This window comes from Corythoichthys intestinalis, chromosome 10 (genome assembly GCF_030265065.1).
Source record: "Corythoichthys intestinalis isolate RoL2023-P3 chromosome 10, ASM3026506v1, whole genome shotgun sequence".
Classification (NCBI taxonomy): domain Eukaryota; kingdom Metazoa; phylum Chordata; class Actinopteri; order Syngnathiformes; family Syngnathidae; genus Corythoichthys; species Corythoichthys intestinalis.
This window is the reverse complement of record NC_080404.1, coordinates 14,987,570-15,009,283: the sequence shown is the minus strand read 5'-3', so window position 1 is coordinate 15,009,283 and position 21,714 is coordinate 14,987,570. Positions and strand designations below refer to the sequence as shown.

Sequence of the window (21,714 nt, the reverse complement as noted above, 5' to 3'; positions counted from 1 at the left end):
AACTGTTTTTTTTTCCCCTTTATTGCGCATTTTTTGGCGGTGACACTTATACATAGTTGTAGTCTGAAAAATACATTTTTTCCATCCCTTACAGGGCACTCATTTAACTCATTGTCTTCTCAGATTAAATGTGTTACTTGGGGCCATAACCAGTGTGTGTATCAGTTTTTTGTATTGAAATTCTGTTAATTTAGTTTTTTTACTAAAATCATATTATCAATGTAAAGTACAGGCCAAAGTTTGGTGACACCTCATTCAATACAACACAAATGAAGTCCGCAACCCCATTGAAAAAGCAATAAATTCCACTAATCAACCCTGAAAAGGCATACCTATGAAGTCAAAAACCATTTTAGGTGACTCCCTCTTGAAGCTCATCAAGAGAATGGCAAGAATGTGCAAAATAGTAATCAGAGCAAAGGGTGGCTACTTTAAATGTACTAGAATATTATACATGTTTGTAGTTATTGCACCTTTTTTTGCTAAGTACATAATTCCACACGTGTTCATTCACATTTTTATTACCTTATGTGCAGGGGTGCACATAATTTTTTTGCCCAGGTTCTCAGAGAAGGACCTGGAGATGTGACTTGGTCCTCATTGAGCTTGAGAGCCGACCCGCCTGATGCGATAAATTTATGACAAGCTTTACTTAGAGCCAATTAACTTTAATTAATTATATTAACAATTAATGCTTGATTAACATCAACTGGCACAACAAAATTGGCATTACTTTGAAGTGAAATGTAAAGAAATAAACATAAAAGCACCAATTCAAAATAAAGGGCATCATGCGGCTCCCACATTAACTCCAAGCCTTTTTAAAAGTGGGATGTCCTCCTCATAAGACCTCATTGAACGTGCATATTTAGCTTTGTAAAATGCGAGCAAAAACACGTTTGTCAGTGCATGTCGCTGTTCATTACCTTTATTCCGCGACTTGTCCATAGGGCGAGTGGGGTCCTGTTTGACATCGATAGTTTGCTTAATTGCCACATGCTCTCTGTTTTTTTCGTGCTTTTCAAAGTTTGGATGGCTGAAATTCTTTGACCCTCCATAAAATGCGCTGCTCTTATCGGCGACATTGGGATTCTCACGGCACATTTTGTACCGCATTTCCGTGCGAGTCGCCACTTTTCAGCAAAAGTCCTTTTTTTCGGTAGCTCCGGTGACGTCTCTGTCGTCTGTCTGTCTTTTGACGGGGGTGGGGGAACACGGAAGTAATTACTCAGTGTGGCCTGCCTCTTCGACATTTTGAGAAGTTATTTTCTCGTGTCCGCCGCAAATACAGTGGTCAGCCATTGGTACGCAAAAGCGTATGGAAGCCGTTGAGGGCCAGCGCGTTTGTCTACGTCCAGTACGCATGCGCGCATGCGGACCACTTATGTGCACCCCTGCTTATGTGAGAATTTACAATGTAGATAGTCATAAAAATAAAGGAAAGGCACGCATGAGAAGGTGTGTCCAAACTTTTGGCCTTTACTGAATATATCATAAAAAATATGATATATGGTCATTATTATTAATGATCATGATTAATTGATCATTAATATAGTATTAATAATATTAATGGCAAATATATATGTTTTAAATAAAAAAATAGGCACTTGCTCTACAAACGTTTAAAGGTCTTAAGTGTCAACTTTTGAAGTGTAGTGTTTTTTTTTTTGGTATAAAAGTATGAATAATTTCATGTACTTTGAATGAATATGGTGCATCTCAATGCAATATTAATGATGCTCTTTTTCACACAATGCTCTAATCTATAAACAATTATTTAACTAGCTAGAAAATGGTAGTCATTTATGCTGTAGTTAGCGAGCTAGGTTAGAAATTTACACTCTATATTAATAAGCAACTAATATACAACACGGCTAGGGGCCATTGCCATGGTAGAATTTACCTCCTGGTGGCTGAGGTTGAAGGGCTCTTTTCCCCAGTGCCGATGCAGCTCCAGGATAGCGAGGAGGTCCCCGATGGCAGTGAGGATGGGGAGGCACAAGACAGAATGAACACGGATCCCTGAGTCATGCCCTGTGCCATCTGGGAAGCGCTCGTCCTGGAACACACAGGACGATGAAGGGCATTACTGAAAGAGTTCTAGACTCCCTATGGTCCAGTGAAACAATAATATAAAACTTGAACCCCAAACTTCATCCGCTTGAAAATGCTGACAAAAATATTTACAAGTACTTTCTGTCACAAACTATGTTTGGAGCCATGTTTGTTGACGCAATGACGCACAGGCTGCTGGAAAAAGGCCCCACTCTAACAATACAATAATACAGTGCCTCATTGTTTGCACATTTTTGCTGTTAAAGTCTCACAAAATTGGACTGGTCCATACTATTATTTATTTAAAATGGATTGGCAAATAGAAACCTTACCCCCATGATGTCCTCCACTAAAAGTGTTTTGCGAGTCTTGGCAACGTGAGCTGCAATGGTCGTCCCAAATGCAATGGGGCCAGAGGGGAGGAGGCTTGGGCGACCATCCTTGGTCCTCGTTGGGGTGAACAAAGATAAACTCTGTGTGGAAGCACAGGAAAGAAAAAGAAACGTGAAAAGAAAATCTCAAACGCAAAACTATCATTGGTTCGAAATTGTGCTTTAGCACTTACATTGTTGCATTCTCCCAAAAAGTAAAGTGCAAATCCGTCAGCTTTTGTTGCTGGAGGAACAAGGAAACACAAATTATCAGTGAAGAAAAGTATAAATAAATTATAATAGCACTAACTAAGGCTGGACAAGTTAACAATTTAACTCAAGAGTTAATTTCAAAATGAATTGACACAATTCATTATTTGAAATGTGTGTAACCATCAGCGCCAATGAAGAAAAAGTTAAGTCTTTTGTCTTATGTCTTAGCAACTGGCTTAGTCCTCAGGTGTAACGTACAGTTTTAGGAATAGACACAACTATTTTGGTCTTTGACGAAAGGAACATGTTTCTACTGGTACCTTAGAAAAAGCACATTTTGATGTAAGTTTGAGATTTACACTGAATATTTATTTAATTGCTATTGTATCAAAACATATTTTAACCCTTTGAGGTAGTCACTTCAGGGACAGCTATTTAAAAGTTGACACTTAAAGAAAAATTTGGTAGCTTTTTAGCTTTGGTCAATTTTAGCGACGCCGGTGGACAAAAGCGGTAGTGTTTTGCCTTAGGAAAGAGTTTTCCATGAGGACCATTCCACACCCGCAGTGTCATAAAATCCTTCCATCCATCCATCCATCCATCCATCCATCCATCCATCCATCCATCCATCCATCCATCCATCCATCCATCCATCCATCCATCCATCCATCCATCCATCCATCCATCCATCCATCCATCCATCCATCCATCCATCCATCCATCCATCCATCCATCCATCCATCCATCCATCCATCCATCCATCCATCCATCCAGTTGTAGCTAAACAATAGCATATGACGGTTAGCAACCATGTGGCTTAGTGTGGGTAACCCCACACTTTGTTTATTTTGTATATTCTGGTAGCCTGCCTTTTTTCCCCTCCCCAGACAAAACTTTTTGTCTCTTGTTGCTATGGCATTTCTGCAGAATTCGCAGTGTTCGCATCGACTTCCGTCTTTATAATGAATGGGGAAAGGGGGAAGTGGCGTATGCCGTAAAGCAGTCGGCACATTTGCAGTTTTTTTTTGTGTAGCAGGGTTCCTGTCACCCTCCTCAAAGTTAATTAGTGCCGGTGAAAGCGGTACAGACCCCCTCAAGATATAAAAGAGGTGTCACTGAACTAGTTTTCAGTCGACATATTATCACAAATGTTCTGAAAATATTTTCATAAAGTTTGAAAAGTTACCAAGTGTTGCTTTAGGAATTTTAACCGTTTATAGAGCAAGTGACATTTGGTCATTTAAAAAAATGTATTACATTATTTATATAAAATGATTATTGTTATATTAGTTTCTAATTATTAATCATTACTGTATTTTTCATATTTTTTATAATTATAAATCTGTAAAATAAGAATAAAAACTAAATTACATTTTAATGAAAAAAATCAGAAACAAACACTGCTTACACTCTAAAGTTGAGTTGTTGTTGTTTTTTTTCATAGTATGTAACTCATTGCATGCCATGACGTCCAATCAATTTTGTCTGGGAGGGGTATGAGTTATCCCTGTAAGTGTTTATATATAACGTATTGGCCCGAATATAAGACGGTGTTTTTTGTATTGAAATAAGAGGGGGTCGTATTCGCGGTCTAGACGTTATACCCATTCACGACGCTAGATTGCGCCAGATATCCTTGAAGCGATGTTCTGTCATGATAGATCTCAGCTACTCTGAAGTTTAACCAGTTTGCATTATTTTATTGCAATGTTTTTCCTCATTCAGATTTGTTTCAAGACTACAGTTACATTAATACTTTACTTTGATGCAGTTATTGCAATTTTGTTGTTTTATCACAATAGATTGGTTTATTTACATTTAAAAAACCAGAAGCCATTCATTTACGAATGTGATTGCACTTTAGTTTACATATTTAAATGTTCAGATATTAAGATTTGAATAAGGTAAAATACCATGCTTTTTCTCTCAAATATATTGTTATAATCATTTGTTTCGGATGTACTGTAATTATTTTCTGTATAAAAATTAATTTGGTGTTCAAAAAGTCTTTTTTTCAAACTTGAGTCTTGAAAAAGAGGGGGTCGTCTTATAATCAGGGCCGGCTTATATTCGGGCCAATACGGTATATATACATACTGTACATACGTAAAAGGGTCAAAAGTACTTGCTAAACAAATGCTATGGCAGTACATTTAAAATAAGAATTTGCTGTGTAATACTTTTAAATTTACTATTGCACTTTGCAAATAACAACGTGATTAATTGTGAGGAATGTAAATGATTTAAGGCTAATAACTGCGAATGAAAAAAAGAATCTTTACCAAGCCCTAATAAAAATACCTTGTGTCTAGTGAAACTTGAGTTTAAGGCAGACTGCCAAAACAAACTGAAAATTATATGGTATTTCTCGCCACTTAGATGAACAGATACAAATATTTAATTTTTATGTACAAAGATAAATGACCGCAATGCAGTATTTTACCTGTTTTAATGATGTTGCAGAGTTCATAGATCAGCAGCTTATTGTCTCCTCCAGTGTCCAGGCGCTGCTCTATGTAGCTATTGAGTTCATACACCACACCCTGCATGTTCGTGTCCTGGTACTGCTGGACACAAGACACAAAGAAATTTGCATCCATCCCGTCAACTTCAAGTGAAAAAAAAGCTAAATGTGGGTAAAATGCTTTTTTTTTTTGTTGAATGCTTTTTTTGTTGTTGAACGAACTAGGATAATCTTCCTACCATTCACAAGGGAATAACCTTTCGTCAAAATTTTACCTGCATCCTAGCCGAGGGATCACCTAATGTATCCTGCATCCCAAGAGAGGGCCATCGTAACCCCACAGCTCTGATTAAAGCGTTGACAAGCTTTGATGCTCACATTCATCTAAAAATGCGCTCACGTAACAGGCAGACCTCCTGCTTCGCAAGGGGCCAAAGACCTGTCATGTCTGCCCCTAACGGGAGGGTGAGGAAGGAGGTGCGGCAAGCAGAGTGGCGCACTAGAAAGCCTCCCTCGAGGGATACATCTGACCCTCCCACATCCTGTTTGTACAGACGTATGGATGACGCACCAAAAGGTTAAGTGACCCTCGTTTTTTTCTTTGTATATAGGGTTGTAAGTCCTTTTCATTGAGGTCACGAACCCCACAAGGGGACAGAGACTCCTGTAGGCATAGAGGCGTCAGAATAAGTGTGAGCTAGGTGTGGCTTCACTAGGGAATTTTATCCAACTGCCAGTTAAGACATAGTGTATCGCACCACAGACATCAAGATACTTGACAGGGAAGCTTGGTCATTCTCTGCACCCCACCTGCCCGTAGGGTGCTGTGTGACTCAGCTTCATTTATTAGATATCGGTGTGAGTGTCACTCTCACACATGCTTTTGAGCACAATGCGTTACATTCATAAAGTACGAAATCTGGACCACATACTAACAAGAAGGATCGTCTCAGGAGTGATGTGTTCGAGGATTCAGGGTAATTATTATATTTTCCATACCATGCATGCATTTTGAAAACGTGAAAAAAGTCAATTGGAGAAATCAGCCGCTCCATACCTCGCAATATTGCCCGGTTCTTGCTTTTAACCAAGAATCGAGACTGTTGTACGTCCATATCTTTAAAGAATTTAGTTTTTCAAGCATTTATTCACTAGAATTTTCAACGGAAAAAGCCATTGTGGCAGCCCCCTTCTCATAACAAAGAGCTAACAGACTAGTATCATACTTCGACATATTTACGTAAATTCAAACTGCCTGTTTTTTATTTTTTGTTTTTAATGAAAAATTGAAACTGTTTTACGTCCATATCTATAAAGAATTCAGGGATTTAAGCATTTATTCACAAGAATTTCAAACGTGAAAATTATCTTTGCTGTAGACTTGTGGTAAGGCGGCGCCACAGTGAACTTAAAGACGAGCCGCATATTTGCCATATTTACATAAAATAAATGGTACCTGCATGGTTTCTTTTGCTTTTAACCAAGATTCGGGACTATTTTACATCCATATATATATAAAGAATTCAGGGATTTAAGCATTTTTTCACAAGAATTTCAACGTAAAAACCTAATTTTTTTGCTAAGGCGGCCATGTTGGATTTTGTATCTCTAGATTTTATTTTAGACATTTCCATCCATATTAAAAAAACAATCAGCTTTTACGTGTTTTATTTTTTGTAATATTTCAATCTAATAACTTTCACTGAAACACCATGGTCCTACACCAACGGCAACAAGCAGATCTTCGTCTACTTTGACTCCGTGCACCTTTGGAAGAACATCTACAGCAGCTTCCACAACAACGGCTGTATGGTGCTGCCCAGGTGTCCTGGGGCTGAAGTAAGTGGCCAGCATTATTCACTTTATAAAAAATCTGAATCAAAACACCTATCTTTCTAAAACCAACATGTTTTTTAGGAGCCTGAAAGGATGAGGATGGCCCGATTCTCAAGCCAGAAGGTGCTGGCCAGGTGGGAGAACTACAAGTCTGTCAAGGCCGGCTATATATTAACCCACAAGGTGCTGGCGCACTCTTCGATCGAGAAGCAGAGTGTCGGGCTCATCATGGCGGTCGTCAACCCCAACACGGTTGCACAGGCAAGGAGGAACAAGGGAAAACTGGAGACGGGCCGTGCCGTCCTCAAGCTGCCATCTCTCCCCATGGCCCACATGGCGTCCTTCGGAATGTCGCTGTGGGACTCCCTGATGTGCAGGAAGCACAAGACCACCTGCAGGAGTTCCTGGCCGTCCCTCTTCAACTGTTTGGGTGCGAACACCTCCAAGGATGTGACTTCAGAAGCGCGGAAGAACAAGGCCTTGGAGCAGCTGATCGGCAGGAAAAGGAGCAGAGTCGAGGAGGGCAGAAACGAGACAGTGAGAAACAGGGACTTGTAGAAGTCGAGGTGACCAGAAAATGCAAGGCATAGAAAAAGGCTATGTGATTGTTGAAGGACGAGGCTCACATCCTGGTAACACCACATCTATCATTTGCACTGCCTGAATTATAGGACTATCTCATAAGCATTTTATATTTATGTTTATTTAGATTTCATACCTGCATGTCACTTTTGAGATTTTACCTTATCCTGCACTGTAAAGGGATGCTACACAATTTCATTGTATTACTGCATACTAATAATAAATGGCTATTCTATTCTATAATAAATTGTGATTGTATATAGAATTAATCAATACTCTATTTACATATTATTTAGAATTGATTCCGCATGTTTTCCTCAAGCATTAAGTTTCTGGTGTTAGATTGAGTGATTTATTAGCTGTAACTTAAATTTAAAAATAAAAAATAAAAAGTTGATATTTTGGTCAAAAACTTACATGATATGTTAACTATTGCTATTGATCCTGAAAATATAGGTGATTATCTCTGCATTTGGTGATTTTTGTGCATCTAGTGTAAAATCAGATAATTTAATAGCCATTTAAAATTTTGTTATATAAAAAATAATCGGGATTTTATAAGGGAACGACTTTGAATTTTTTTATGCCGCTACTCATGGAGACTCATATATGGCTAAGGTGGGTGCCTGTTTTGGTTTTAGGTCGGTAACAGCTTTGATTTTGAAAATATTTGAATTTGAAGTTTTTGAAAATACAGTAGGCCCGCTACAGATCAGCCCTGTTTCCCGTGTCCAGTCAAGTATTATGAAGTCTATGATATCACTAAAGTGTTTACAGATTTATCCACACCCAAAATCTCATTAAAATGCAGCCTGTCATATATTGTACAGTTAAAAAAAAAAAAAAAAAAAAAAAAAAGCGAAACATACCCTGCTGACTTCTTTAGATGACGTATCATCTGTGAAGAGAAAATTGATATTAGAGATGATGACAACAAAACCAGGAACCCATAATAGCATGTTGTAGTGGATTACTTGACATTTGGGGATATAATCTTTGAGTTACTCCCAATAAAATACGATTTGCGATTCAAGGCTCACAAAATAACAATTATTGATACACAGATAAAGCATCAATCTCTGATATACCATTAAGAGAAAAATAAGCTATTTCTAAATGGAAAATTAACATTATTTTTAACTGTTGCAAACAATCTGTCAAAAACTTTTATTTCCTCACAGACATTTCAGTCCAACATTTCTGTAAATAAATATCCAAACATTACCATACTTTTCGGACTATAGGTCGCACCTGAGTATAAGTCGCATCAGCCATAAAATGCCCAACAAAGAGCAAAAAACATATATAAGTTGCACCAGAGTATAAATCGCATTTTGGGGGGAAATTTACTTGATAAAATCCAACACATAGATCAGATATGTCATCTTAAAAGGCAATTTAAAATAAAAAAACAGTAGAGAACAACATGCTGAATAAGTGTACAGTATGATAATGTTACATGATGCATGAACAACGAAAGGCGAACGTGGCCGGTATGTTAACGTAACATAGCTATTAAGAGTTATTCAGATAACTATAAAATAAAGAACATGATAACAAGTTTACCAAACCAGGAGTGTCACTGCAAAACACCAAAATAATAAATGAAATGATACAATAATGTGTTAATAATTTCACACGTAAGTCGCTCCAGAGTATAAGTCGCACCCCCAGCCAAATTATGAAAAAAAACAACTCATAGTCCGAAAAATATGGTATACTACTGTAACAAACAAATGAGTATCTTTCTTAAGTCATCATCTGCCAGTGACAATAATAAATGTCCAATTCATTTAAACTGGGCTTGGAATTTTCATGTTTGAGTGCCATGCTTTCATTCGCCCCTCCTAGTCAAATGGAAGCCAACAAGTTTCCATATATGTACTATTGTAGTGGAAAATTTTGGTAGCAACCTGTTAGTTCTTTACAAAAATGGTGACATATTTTTAAAACGATATACCGATTCTTGACGGGAGCATATCGATAACCTATTGTTATTCAAAGTATTGTGATATATCACCATATCGATATATTGTCACACCCCTACAAAGCATCCAATGCAGTCTGACTTTTAAAGGGAACCACGGATAGAAAGACTTGTAGTTCTCAAAAGATAAATATTATTATGAGTTAAAATAATCTGATAGTAAAACCCCTCTTGATGTTTTCGTTTCTATAAAATTTGTAAAATTAGTTTAATTAGTCAGGTAATTAATTTTATTAGTTTTTTAGTATGTCGCCATTGTTGTTGAGGTCGCAGGGCAGTGATGGTACTGGGTTACTCTGCCGGGCTTGCAGAGTATGACTCTAGCGACATAAACATGTCATCTGCTCGGCCCTTTCAATTTGAACCCGAGAGGAACATTAATGAGCATGACAGCATTGTCGATATCTCGCAAAACGAGCTACAAAGGCAAAATGAACAAAAACTTGTTATACCTGCGAAACGTCTACAAAAGGTGAATTTGACACCCAAAGTACTACCGAGCGCTGATATATACAGACAGAATATATTAGAGCACCTTCAATGAATGGGCACTTTTAAAATTGTTTACATATATAGAGCGCACCGCATTATAAGGTGCAGTAGTCGTAGTATTGGGGTTCTGTTATGCATCCAGTAGATAAAGCTGCATGAAGGGGAATGAATAAATGAATAAAGGGAAATCAACCAATATTTTTTTTATTAATAATTATTATAAGACGTACTATTGGCTTTTGAGAAAAACAAAGGCTTTCAGATGCGCCTTAATGTGTAGAAAAAAACGGTAATAAAGATGCCACATGAGAATACTGAAACATATCAATATCAAATAAGGGTGGTTTAAATACACTATGTGACTAATGTGCTCAACAGATCAACAATCTAGCTACCACAAGAAAACAAAATGTTTTTAAAAAAAAAAATGAGAAGACAACACATGCAAAAAGTATTTTGAGGCAAACAAAGGTAATAAAAGACTAATAAAAAACAATATAATATAATAAAAAAACAAATAGAAAGTACTCGCTACTTTTGACCGATGTGCGCATGTGTTGGACGTCTCGCCACGTAGAACGAATTGCAGAACACCCGCAGTGTTCGTGTAGTGACAGTGACAAACTATGTCATCGCCCCGAGCTTTCATTGTGCCACATATAACATGGTGCCCTCCATCGGTGAAAGCATGTACTAACTATGAAAGATTTTTAAATCAATGGCAATATTTTATGTGCTTCGAATGACATATTTTACTCAAAGAACAATTATGGCTTAGTAGAGCTTATAAGACCGAGGTTCTCTTTAAAGTCATGAATATCGTGGATTTTGTTTTCAGTTGCTGTTAATGCAATCAATTATTGGACTTCATGCCACTCATTTCACACAGTAGCAAGGATTTAGCCTGCTGTCAAATTTGGTCAAAGTAAAACATTGAACAGGTAAGATAATATCACATGTTTAAAGCCTTTAACGAATAAAAATCACTGTTATGTGGGGAAAAGGGCATCATCTTAAAGTATTGAATCTGCAGCAACTGGACCAGAACAATTTGTCAACATAATCAAAAAATGGTCCCAATTACGTGTGTACAGAACAGAACTGAGACAAAAATGTGTGAACAGTAGGTGTTATCAGTAATGCAATGGTAATTTGTAGTGATGCAGTTTTTAAAATGTCACTGTCACGTGGCACCTAACAAAAACACCTTGTATTTCTAGTCAGTGACTGCTTCGTTATGCAAGCCAGACACTGGTCGAACATAGTTAGGAGCAAATGACTCACATGTGACCACCCTCTATTCTTCCCTACAGACACTTAGTGGCAACTATCAAATGAAGAAAATTTTCAATTACAAGGTGAAGGCAGCCAGGAAAAGTATATAATTGTCGTTATTCGAATATTTCCACGCTAGTGCCACTGGTAGTTCTTGTGGATATTCCGTGCCACTACAACATGTGTGACCACCGACAACAATCAAGTGTCCCACTGACCACACGCAATACAAACACATCCTGCAAGACGAAATAGTCAAGACACTTCTACTCAATTTAGCAAACACTATCGTCAGTTGTGAGTCTACTGTATACAGTACACCCATTTTCCCAGCTTTATACAGACGCAAAAACCTCAAGAGGAAGTGGCCATTTGAAAGTTGGTGAATTCTCAGGACTAATTCAAGATTTGACTCAAAAATAAATCAAAGAATGACTACACATTGAACATTCATCGTGGATTTATGTTTCCTCTACTTTTACTTAGGGAGACATTTGTTTCAGTTATGACACTATTAAAAGTAAAATCCAGAGAGGAATCATTTGACTTGACAAATGCAAAATTCTGAGACCTCAAGAGCAAATTCCTGGAGGGATTTGAGGCTAGTCGGAAGATAGTAAACACAGCGCTCCAGAATGTGACCAAATGGTCGCATTTTGCGACTAAAATTAAAGCCAGTACGAGTATTTTTTTCATCGACTCACAAACACGCAACCAGTAACATTACAGGGTTTTTCTTTGTTTGTTTTCTTGCTGAGAAACTCCTTCATGGATAAATCTATTAGTTGGGGGTAATGTAACGAGCTAATTTACCAACGGTAAATACAACAGAAGAAAAAGGTGGTGGGGTGGGCGATGTGTGGAGCCGGTTATAATTGGGGTAGCGGGAAAACTTCATAGCACTTGAGCACTTGCGAACAATGGTGAAAAGGACACTACCTTCAAATAGGGCTGCAACTAATGATTATTTTCATAATCGTTTAATCGGACAATTAATTAAACCATTAATTGATTAATCGGATAAATGTCCATTCTTTAAATTACTTCACAATTTACCTTGAATTTGTTTTCGGTATGTTGTAAAAAGCAACGAAGAAAAAAATGGACGACTATTTCCTTCACCTTTATCGATTATCAAATTCGTTGGCAACTAATTACCTAATAAATTGAATCAATTAGTTGTTGCAGCCTTATTAAGAAGCTACTTTAGACAGTCTGTAAAATGACAAAAATGTTTATAGTTTTCCATCCACATTGGCGTCGCTTGGCCTAAAATATTGTTAAGCCCCCCACCCTCTAAATAATTTGGTGTTCTTTTATTTAAAAAAAACAGAAACATTACAAAAATGCTGACATATTCACTATAAGGTTAACCCTAACCCTAATCTAATAACCTGTCATTATTAACTTAAATATGATCACAAATCTGTCAGTTTCCCCTTACTTCATACAGTATGGAAGAGCGCCCCTTCAGTGCGTCGCTATCCAATCCATTTCATTTGTTCAAATAGAGAATGCCCACATCTCTGAAAAACCAGTCCGCGTTTTCCCTGTAACATTGCTAGCAGTTGGTACTACCTTTTTGTTTTACGGTCAAAAGTTACCTCCCAGCTCTAAAATAACGCTGCTACTTAGCTGCTGCTAGCTATTCAATCTGAAATGCATTGTGAAGGTCCTTTTTACTTGGTATCTGTACTCTTGTTAGATTTTTTTGAAGTATTGTGCTTGTATGCTACATTCACTTCAATCCTGTGTAACTCCTGGGGGCTAAGTCCCTTCTGTTCTTAAAACCTAGTGACGCCCCTGGTTTTCCAAAGTAAAAGCAGATTTCTGTTCATGTCTTACTTTGACTCAACAAACTATGATGAAGAAATCTAACAATATTTACAAATGAAAAGATATATATGTTTTAATTTTAAGAATTCAGACAAGTTTAAGTTGAAGAAGGTCCTACAGTATACGATTAATCGGTTATCAAAATAGTTGTCGATTTATTTGCTAATCGATTAGTCGATTAATTGTTGCACCTCTACTTTCAAAGGAGGCAGAAATAAGGAGGAAAATTCATTTTTCGCGATTAGTGGATTGGAGAGTTCAACTGGCTGACAATGCAAGGTTAAGATTACACCTTTACTTAAACCTATGACTATCTGGGTAAGAATCTGCTTCTTTTTCATATATATTTGTTTTTTGTCAAGAATGGGATACTCCACATCAGTGTTACAGCTGTGTCTCCCTAAAATATATTCCCATGTTAACCTAATTACTAAGTTTGCAGTTTTATGCATTTATTATGAAAGTCTTTATCTGTTAAACAGTGTAAATTAGACAAAAACTTTGCGTGTTGATTTACAGTGTGCACTAAGCCTGAACGATATATCGTTTAAACATCACCATCGCGATGTGTGCATGCGCGATAGTCCCATCGCAAGCACGTGCGATAGTTTTTTTTTTTTTTTTAATCCACATAGCCTTGCTTTCTGCTCTGCGCACAGCCTCACACCCTCCCTCTCCAAGCCCTTTGTCCCTCACATTCACTGCAGCACTTGCTTATTAAAGTTAACGATGCTCATTGTCTTTGATCTTGCCAAAGAAGCGGACTTCAAAGCGGAGCAATGTGTCAATCATCGTTTAACTTGTTAAACAGTTTCTGCAAGGAAGCTGCGCAGGAATGAATGTGTGTGTGTGTGGAGACATTGGGGACATATAAAATAAATGCCAGAAGTGATCATGAGGAGTTTGAAATTTCTACATGTCACTCCAAGAGTCAGAGCTCAGGTACATAAACAGAAGCATTTAATAAAACCAAACTTTTTTCTACTACAGTAGTTTATTCTTGTTCAAAAATGATTTGGTTGGACAGTTATGTTTAAAAGTGATCATAATTATGACATTTGAAGTGCTTAAAAACCATTTATTTATATACATTTTTAAATCACTTTGGGGGAAAAAGTGAGAAAAAAACGTCTTATATGTATCTCTTTCCAATGCTAAATCTGAATAAATACATTGACCACAAAAAACACACACACACAAAAAAAAAAAATTGGGGGGAGGGGGGTGCGCTACTTTGCAGTTTTTCACTTATCGCGGTGGGTTCTGGTCCCCATTAACCGCGAAAAACAAGGGATCACTGTACACTGTGGTGATGGTGAGTCATCCAAAGTCTTTCCAAACAGCTATTCAAGTCATCTAGTGAAAATTTCTTTTAAAAAAAATATATATATACTGTATATTTTTTTAATATCGCACAATAATATCGCAATATATCGCAAACCCCCCAAAAACCGCAACAATAGTTTTTTCCAAAATTGTTCAGGCCTAGTGTGCGCCCCTAAAATTTTAAGTTATGGGCCACTGTGCTCATGGTAAAAAATGTTAGTCTGGAGCCCTGAAACACATGAAAATTGACTTTGGATGTATTCGTTGACAATATCTGGTGATAGCCAATGATAACAGTTTCTGGATTTATACCCACACAATTTGAGCAGTCTTCAGTGCACATGAGTCAACAGAGCACAAGAGCAGAAACTGCTCCGATCTATTTGATAACATTTCATGTGATCCAACCATGAAAAGCCTCCGGTGCATTGTAGAAAAGAAATCTTGCTGACTGAAGCTAGTGCAAGCTTTGAAATAACCCTCTGTGCATGTGAAGAAAGAATTACAGCCTGCCATATTGTTTGCTGTTTTAAACATGCCTCCCTTAGTTTCCTAACTTAGCCGTGAGAGCTATTTTAGCGTGAACCCCTGGCCATGTGTGACGTCAAACAGACGGCAGGGAGCTGCACTTAAAGAATGCAGTCCCTTTGAGAAAAATGAGACAAACCATCTTTATTTTTGTAATGACTTGTGCATGCCAGAGACCAACTTGGACCAATTATACATAACCATACCCTAATTTTGCAAAATATTTTGCAGCTCTAATAGATGACCAAATAGCAGCATAATCACGTGGCTCATAACTGTTACTGAAAAATTGAATATGGGATTTCATTTAAATAACAATGGAAAGAAACATCAGTCTTGACGTTGTATGACGCAATGTTGTTTCCAGTGCCACATGTATTTTTCGCAGTATACCGTATATTAGGTTTCATGGGATGGGAAACTATGCAAGATGCTTTAGATAGTAGACTGTCTAAATAAACTGTGCTGCATTGGAATAAACAAAGAAAGCCAAAAATTCAATACGCAAATGTAACGCATGTTCGCTTTGGTTACATCATGCTAGGTGTTGAAGGATTGATTTCTGAAGCCATGACTGAGTATTCTTATGTTTCCACCACAGTGACCAAGACTATCGATAGTGAGATTCTGATGGCATCCCATATTTTCAGGGTTCAGCTATGCGTTTCGTTAAAAGTAAACTAAGGGCAGATGTGTTCTTAGAAAAAAATAGGCTAAATCGATCTACCCAACATCTCTAGTGCAGACATAAACTATGTTTTATTGTTCAATTTACTTTAAATTGAATGATGGTTTATTTTTCTTTCGACTTTTTTGACCTCACAATCTTTCATTGTAATTTTAGGTTGGAAATGCACAGGAATGTGCTGTAACACACTCGAGACAGATTAGATCTCGCCCTTCGAAGATTTTGGTCTTGTCTCAAATCAACCTGTGTGTGGACCGGTTTCTGGATTTTCTGTTCCGACCACTCAAGACTAGCACTCATCTGCAATTGTTCTTCCTTATTTTGATTATTTGGGGAAGCACTTGATAAACAACAAATACCTTCACTTCGTATGTGGCCAACCTTTAAAGCTGAAAATGGTTACAACTTCAAAACAACTTTTTAATTTAGATTTTTATGGTTTTGTATGGTCAGAACTCTTTGTCTGGGTGAGCTCTGGTTTTGGGCAGGTCTTGGTTTCAGATAGAGACAAAACTAGCCCATGATGCTCATTTTCAGGATGAAGTTGAAGTTGGCCCCAATTGCTTGGAATTCTAGTATTCGATATATAAAGAAGGTTTAGTCTGGCTGGACAACTATGCTCCTTATATATCCTTGCTTCTCATTCATGCCTTCCAGTTTTATGGTAATTGGAGGGCATTTACTGTATATTTTGCTTCATCAACTCCTACCTGCATGAGAGCTGTGGCGGCCAAGCATTTATAGTGAAGTTGCTTGTTGAAACTTGTCAGTTTCCATTCACTCGAATGTGCAATGCGGCTAGGGGACAAATAATGCAAATGTTGCTATTTCATCCACATTAAATAATAATCTAGATAGGTATTAATGTGAAACACAACTTTTGTACAGCATATGTTTTGCTTGTAATGACTTTTGCTATCGATTGACAAACGGCAGAGATGTCAAACACAAACCTGGTCATAGCCTTTAAAAAAAATAATATTTTTCACAGTTTAATGAACAAAAACTATGACACATCCAACAGGCTACTGTGAAACTCAAATGCTCTCTGATGAACTGTCAACAAGATACAAAAATGAATAAGATGCGTGAACACTAGTGCAATAGATTGCCATGAAACTAAAAGCTCTCTGGTGAACTGTTGACAAGATACAAACAAGAACAAGGTGTTTGAACACTAGTCTGGACTGAGAGCTTTCACCTATGCAGTCCCTCAGATGGCTACTACTAACTTGTATGATCCTTGACAGGAGCTTCATTGATCTGCTGCCACAGTTACATAATCTCTCACAGGATGCTGAGTGGCCAGTGACTCAGCGCTCGATATGTGTCAGCCTAGTGGTGGTCTTGCATTGACCTCGTTTATGGAGGACATACTGACTAGAGTAGATGTTTTAGGGTTTTACACTAGAAATTACAGACTTCCAACATTGGAAAATGTAGAAGAATGCCACCCAGAGTTGGAATTTTTGCTCACAAAAAAATAGCAAATGGAGGTTAACCATCAATTAGAACATAATATAAACTACACTCATCCACATGCATTGGCTACCTAGCAAGAAAAATCGTTTTGTAAAGCTGATTTTTAGACAACACTTCTCCTGCATTTGAAGCTGAAGCAAGATTGTTGTGCTGCATGTGCACCCGCATACCGTCCCCCTCCCTGGTGGCAAGCCCTGCAGGTGAGATGGAGCTCTTATCCCACCAGTGGGGGGTATGTGGAATTGGGGCATGCCACACAAACACATCTTTGTCTCTGTGTCACTGTGATCCACAATCTGAACTAAAATAGGGAATCAGCTGCTTAACACACTTGCCCTTTAGGCTCACTTGAAACAGTCTAATCTGAAACAGAATACACATTTTTCAAGCGGTTTTCCAAGCCACCATTAGGATGGATAACCCTCCTGATCTAAATTACCACAGTTAAATAGAACTACAGTGGGCCCCTGCAATCCGCAGAAAATGGGGACCGTTCCTGACCATAAATAAGGAATTTCCACAAATAATTGACGCCTGTGCTAGTGTGAAAGTCTGCTGTTTAGTAGCCCGTTGGGCTGAGGTAGCATTTAGTGCTTCGGTCATAGTGCACCCAAAACCACTGTATCCAAGAGTAAAAAACACAAACTTGTTGGATATTTTACAGGTTTTTATGCTGTATTTAAATTTGGCAAAACTATCGCAAACCAAAGCACAAATTGCCACTAGCAGGGCAGCAGTCTTGCTAATTGTCAATCACTAATCTAACACAGCTGTTCGATTGCCAATAAAAACCTTTTGCAAAGGAAAAATCCAATTAATTTAGTCTCTAACCAATCAAATTATAAGATCTTTTGCAATGATGGATTATCTGATTAACTTGGGCCAAGTACCAGTCAAGTACCAGTAGTACCAGACATGCATGTGTACAAATAACAAACCAAACCATTGTCGAATCAGAGCTGTAGCAAAAGGAGTGCCATTGCCCTTGCTTTTTACGCTGAGTCATTGTAAACAGGACTCTGTAGGGTTCAGACAGCATTCTGTGATTATTGTCAGATAAATTTGCAGTGTCGATACAGAAATGTGAGGTATTTATTTATTTTCCCTTCAGGCATGACAAATCCAAACAAACATACAGCATTTATATGTGTTTACAATTAATTCAACCCGAAAAGAAAAGGGCAGACGGGAGAAGCCGAAGTTTATTGAAACTCACCCCCAGTATACCATATAGGACGCAGAAAATATCAAATAACAATTTTTGACATTCAGATTTCGTAGTGATTACAAGTTGTTTTTTTTTTTTTTTAAATAACCATCCCCTCTGATTGTTCATTTTCCCAATAGTCCATTGTTGATCGTGGCAATGTGCTCGTTATGTTGATTAGATCCAGTAGATTAGTTCATAATTCAGTGGTTAGTTATTCAGTTGATCCGATCCAAGTATCCTGTATTCTACAGCAGCACTGTCCATAACAATCTATGGAGATTTGAAAAGGAGCATGTTCGACAAATGCTGTAGACCACGTTTGAATGTCTGAGAATAAAAATATTAAAGACTAGAGATCAACTGATATCGGTTTTTCAAGACCGATACCAATTATGAGTAGTTAGACGGGCCAATAACCGATTTTTGGAGCCGATATTCATTTGCGGTAAAAGTGTAAAAATTGGCGTAAAAATATTGAATAATCCAATCACTGAACTTCATTAAAATGCCTAAAGCATATTTACTGAATAACAAATAGAAAATAATAGCTCACGAATTGCCTGAATTTTCTAGACTCATAAACATCTCTTCTAAAGTTGTATAAAAGAGCTTTTTGAAAATTTTCCACAGAAAATACAACACAACAAAAATACAGGGAGTTCTGAGGCTCAGCAGCACATCTTGTTAAGTTAAAAAACTTAAATACATAATAGCTCCCTGAATTTTTTCAGAAAAAATAAAAGTTTCAATATAACTGAAACCATGAAACTTTGTTTTAGCTTCAAATTTAACCAATCAGAGGACAAGGAAAATACTAGTGCAGGAGACAGCAGGCAGGAGAGAGAGGCGCAGCTGCATCCGAGCTGAAATAACCCAGTTTTAAATTGATTTTTGTTTTCATATCGGCTGTTCGGATTAAAAAAAAAAAAAAAAAAAAGAAAGAAAAAAAGCCCAATACGATATACAGTGGGGAGAGCAAGTATCTGATACACTGCCAATGGGTTTTCCCATTGACTGTGTATCAAATACTTGTTCTCCCCACTGTACATCAAATTTCCAAATATTGGCGCCGATAATCGGTCTATCTCTAGTAAATACTGATAAACAAGTGAAAAAAAAATGTTGGGTATGTTAATGGTAACTATTTTACTTGTACTTTAACCAGTCTTTGTTTTCTGTTCTTGGTTTTTTACTCATCTGTACAGCATTTTGACTGAAAGAGGTCTAGCAATGCATTAATTATCACCATTAAAAAACTGATTGTACTTTGTACTGTATATAAAATGCGTTATATTTTTGGGATCAGGAATTAAATGTTGTAACATGACCTTTCCAATCACTCACTCTCTCTCTTGCTCTCTCTCATGCACACACACACACACGTCTGATGTAATCCGATGTTGTCCATCACATGATGAGAAAGAACGGGACATGCTGCAGGGACTGCTTCCAGGAAGCTGTTAACTCAGTGCTGGTCAAGTGCTGACAGGGGCTGGCTGCACTTAGAAACAACACAAAAACTCATTTGCGCCTAAATGTGTCACAAGAATAGGGCTAATGCAGAAATTTAACTCTAAATAGAAAAAGGCTGCTTTTACCACATAAAGGTTTGTCCATTAGTAATCCTTACATTTCTGTTGTCTGTTTGTTTTGCCTTCAAACGTGCCAATTGTCAAATCACACAAAAAAATACATATGGATCATCTTATTATCTGTCTCTTGGCGGGACTAACTGAAGTTGTTAAGAGTGATATTCTTCCAAACTGAAATTTGTGAGTTAAATTTTGACAGGGCTGTCAAAAGGCTTGCAGGGGCCCGGGGACAAGAGACCATTTTTTTTTCTCGTTCACCTCTATGATCTTCATCTCTTTTTCTTTTTCTTTTATGTGCACCCGATTTATGACGACTCGCCATGTTTAGAGTTTATAACAATGACAGATTTTAATTTCCCGCTTCAGGGCACGTACGTAGTGTAGCCTTGAGTGAGCCAGAGCAGGGTCAAACCATTCTCTGCTAAGACAGAGAGGGTAGAGGCGGCATTGTGCACATAAAGGTAAAAAAAAAAATCTATTTGAAATATTTGATACGTTCAAGTTTTTAAGTATACATCCACTAGAACATAATATTTAATCAGACAATGATTTAAATAAAAAAGAAATATATGAATATAAAGTAAAATAAATTAAGGGTCATTCAGGGGCCCCTATGGTCCTGAGGCCCGGGACAACATACTCCGTGCCCCACCCCCTGTCTACGGGCTTGGATTTAGAGCCCAATGATGTGTCCTCGACGAAAATACTGAACTCCCGGTTTTTCCTGCTGCTGTGTCATTATTATGTGAAGGAAGTTATAGCAGTCTGATTGCCTTGAAGGTTCAAAACAAAAACCTCTAATATAAGAATTTTCTGGATTATTTTTCTTAATGCAAAACTTGGGTTGCCTGGTACACCATACTCACCGCTGTTCCAGCTATTGAGTCTGGCCACCATTCACGCGGATACAATTTCCAGGGCGGAGCAAGCCACAGCAAACAGAACGCGGAGTGGACCAATCAGCGACGGGCAGACGTGACGTTAGTAAAATGACGAGGGATTTGCGCGCGGAAGTAAACTTACGAAGAGATCGGAGTTTATTCAACATGGCTAGCGCGAGACAGACTGTTGTCAATGACTCGTGTCGATGTGTTTTTGGTAATTTAAAACTGATTTTACCGTGGATTGGAACATATTCTCGGCTCTCCCGTTCACCATCTGTGTTGTTGGGGAGACGACTTTCGACGCGCAAGAGTGACGTTGCTCGTTAAGAACACATCACGCAAATAAACGAATCTGATTTGTCGATTGATTTTTTTACCTGCTCGAGAGGCCGTTATTGGGCTGGTTCCCAGACTATACTCTTAGTGTTTGAAAAATACAGGGAGAACAGTCTGGCAGAGCCAGGCAAACACTTGGGAACTTTTTAGGTTTAGTCGATTCTTGCGACAGCGATGGACAAAGGCGGTAGTGTTTTGCCTTAAGGAACACTGCGTTTCCCATGAGGACCAGCGCTGCGTTTCCCATGAGGACCAGCGCACACCCGCATAGTGTCGTAAAATCATGATGGTTGCCTGCAGATGGATTAAATAACATTTCTGTTTCCAGTGGCTGTGTGAAGGATGAAAAGTAATAAGGTAATGAATCCAGTTGTGGCTAAACAATAGCATATGACAGTTAGCAGCCGTGTGGTTTAGTGTGGCCAAACCCCCCCCACCGCACCCAAAATCGTCAGGGTGGGGGGCGTCACGCCAGCGAGTGAAAGCCAGGCCAAAGTTTATTCTGTATCCTTTCAGAATGTGTTCCTCTTTTTCTACCTCTGTTGACGAAAACTCAA

General features: G+C 38.0%; 1 protein-coding gene across 4 annotated transcripts in view; it reads right to left on the bottom strand.

Moving 5' to 3' along the window:
- The window catches only part of pde10a (phosphodiesterase 10A), a 129,917-nt gene that overhangs the window by 27,461 nt on the left and 80,742 nt on the right, over positions 1-21,714 (bottom strand). For all 4 annotated transcript variants that reach the window (XM_057848107.1, XM_057848110.1, XM_057848108.1 and 1 more), the window contains exons 3-7: positions 8,391-8,419; positions 5,083-5,203; positions 2,621-2,670; positions 2,388-2,528; positions 1,904-2,059 (exon numbers count right to left, since the gene is read on the bottom strand). In XM_057848107.1, coding sequence (XP_057704090.1) covers positions 1,904-2,059; positions 2,388-2,528; positions 2,621-2,670; positions 5,083-5,203; positions 8,391-8,419 — 497 coding nt within the window. The remainder of the gene's footprint in view (positions 1-1,903; positions 2,060-2,387; positions 2,529-2,620; positions 2,671-5,082; positions 5,204-8,390; positions 8,420-21,714) is intronic.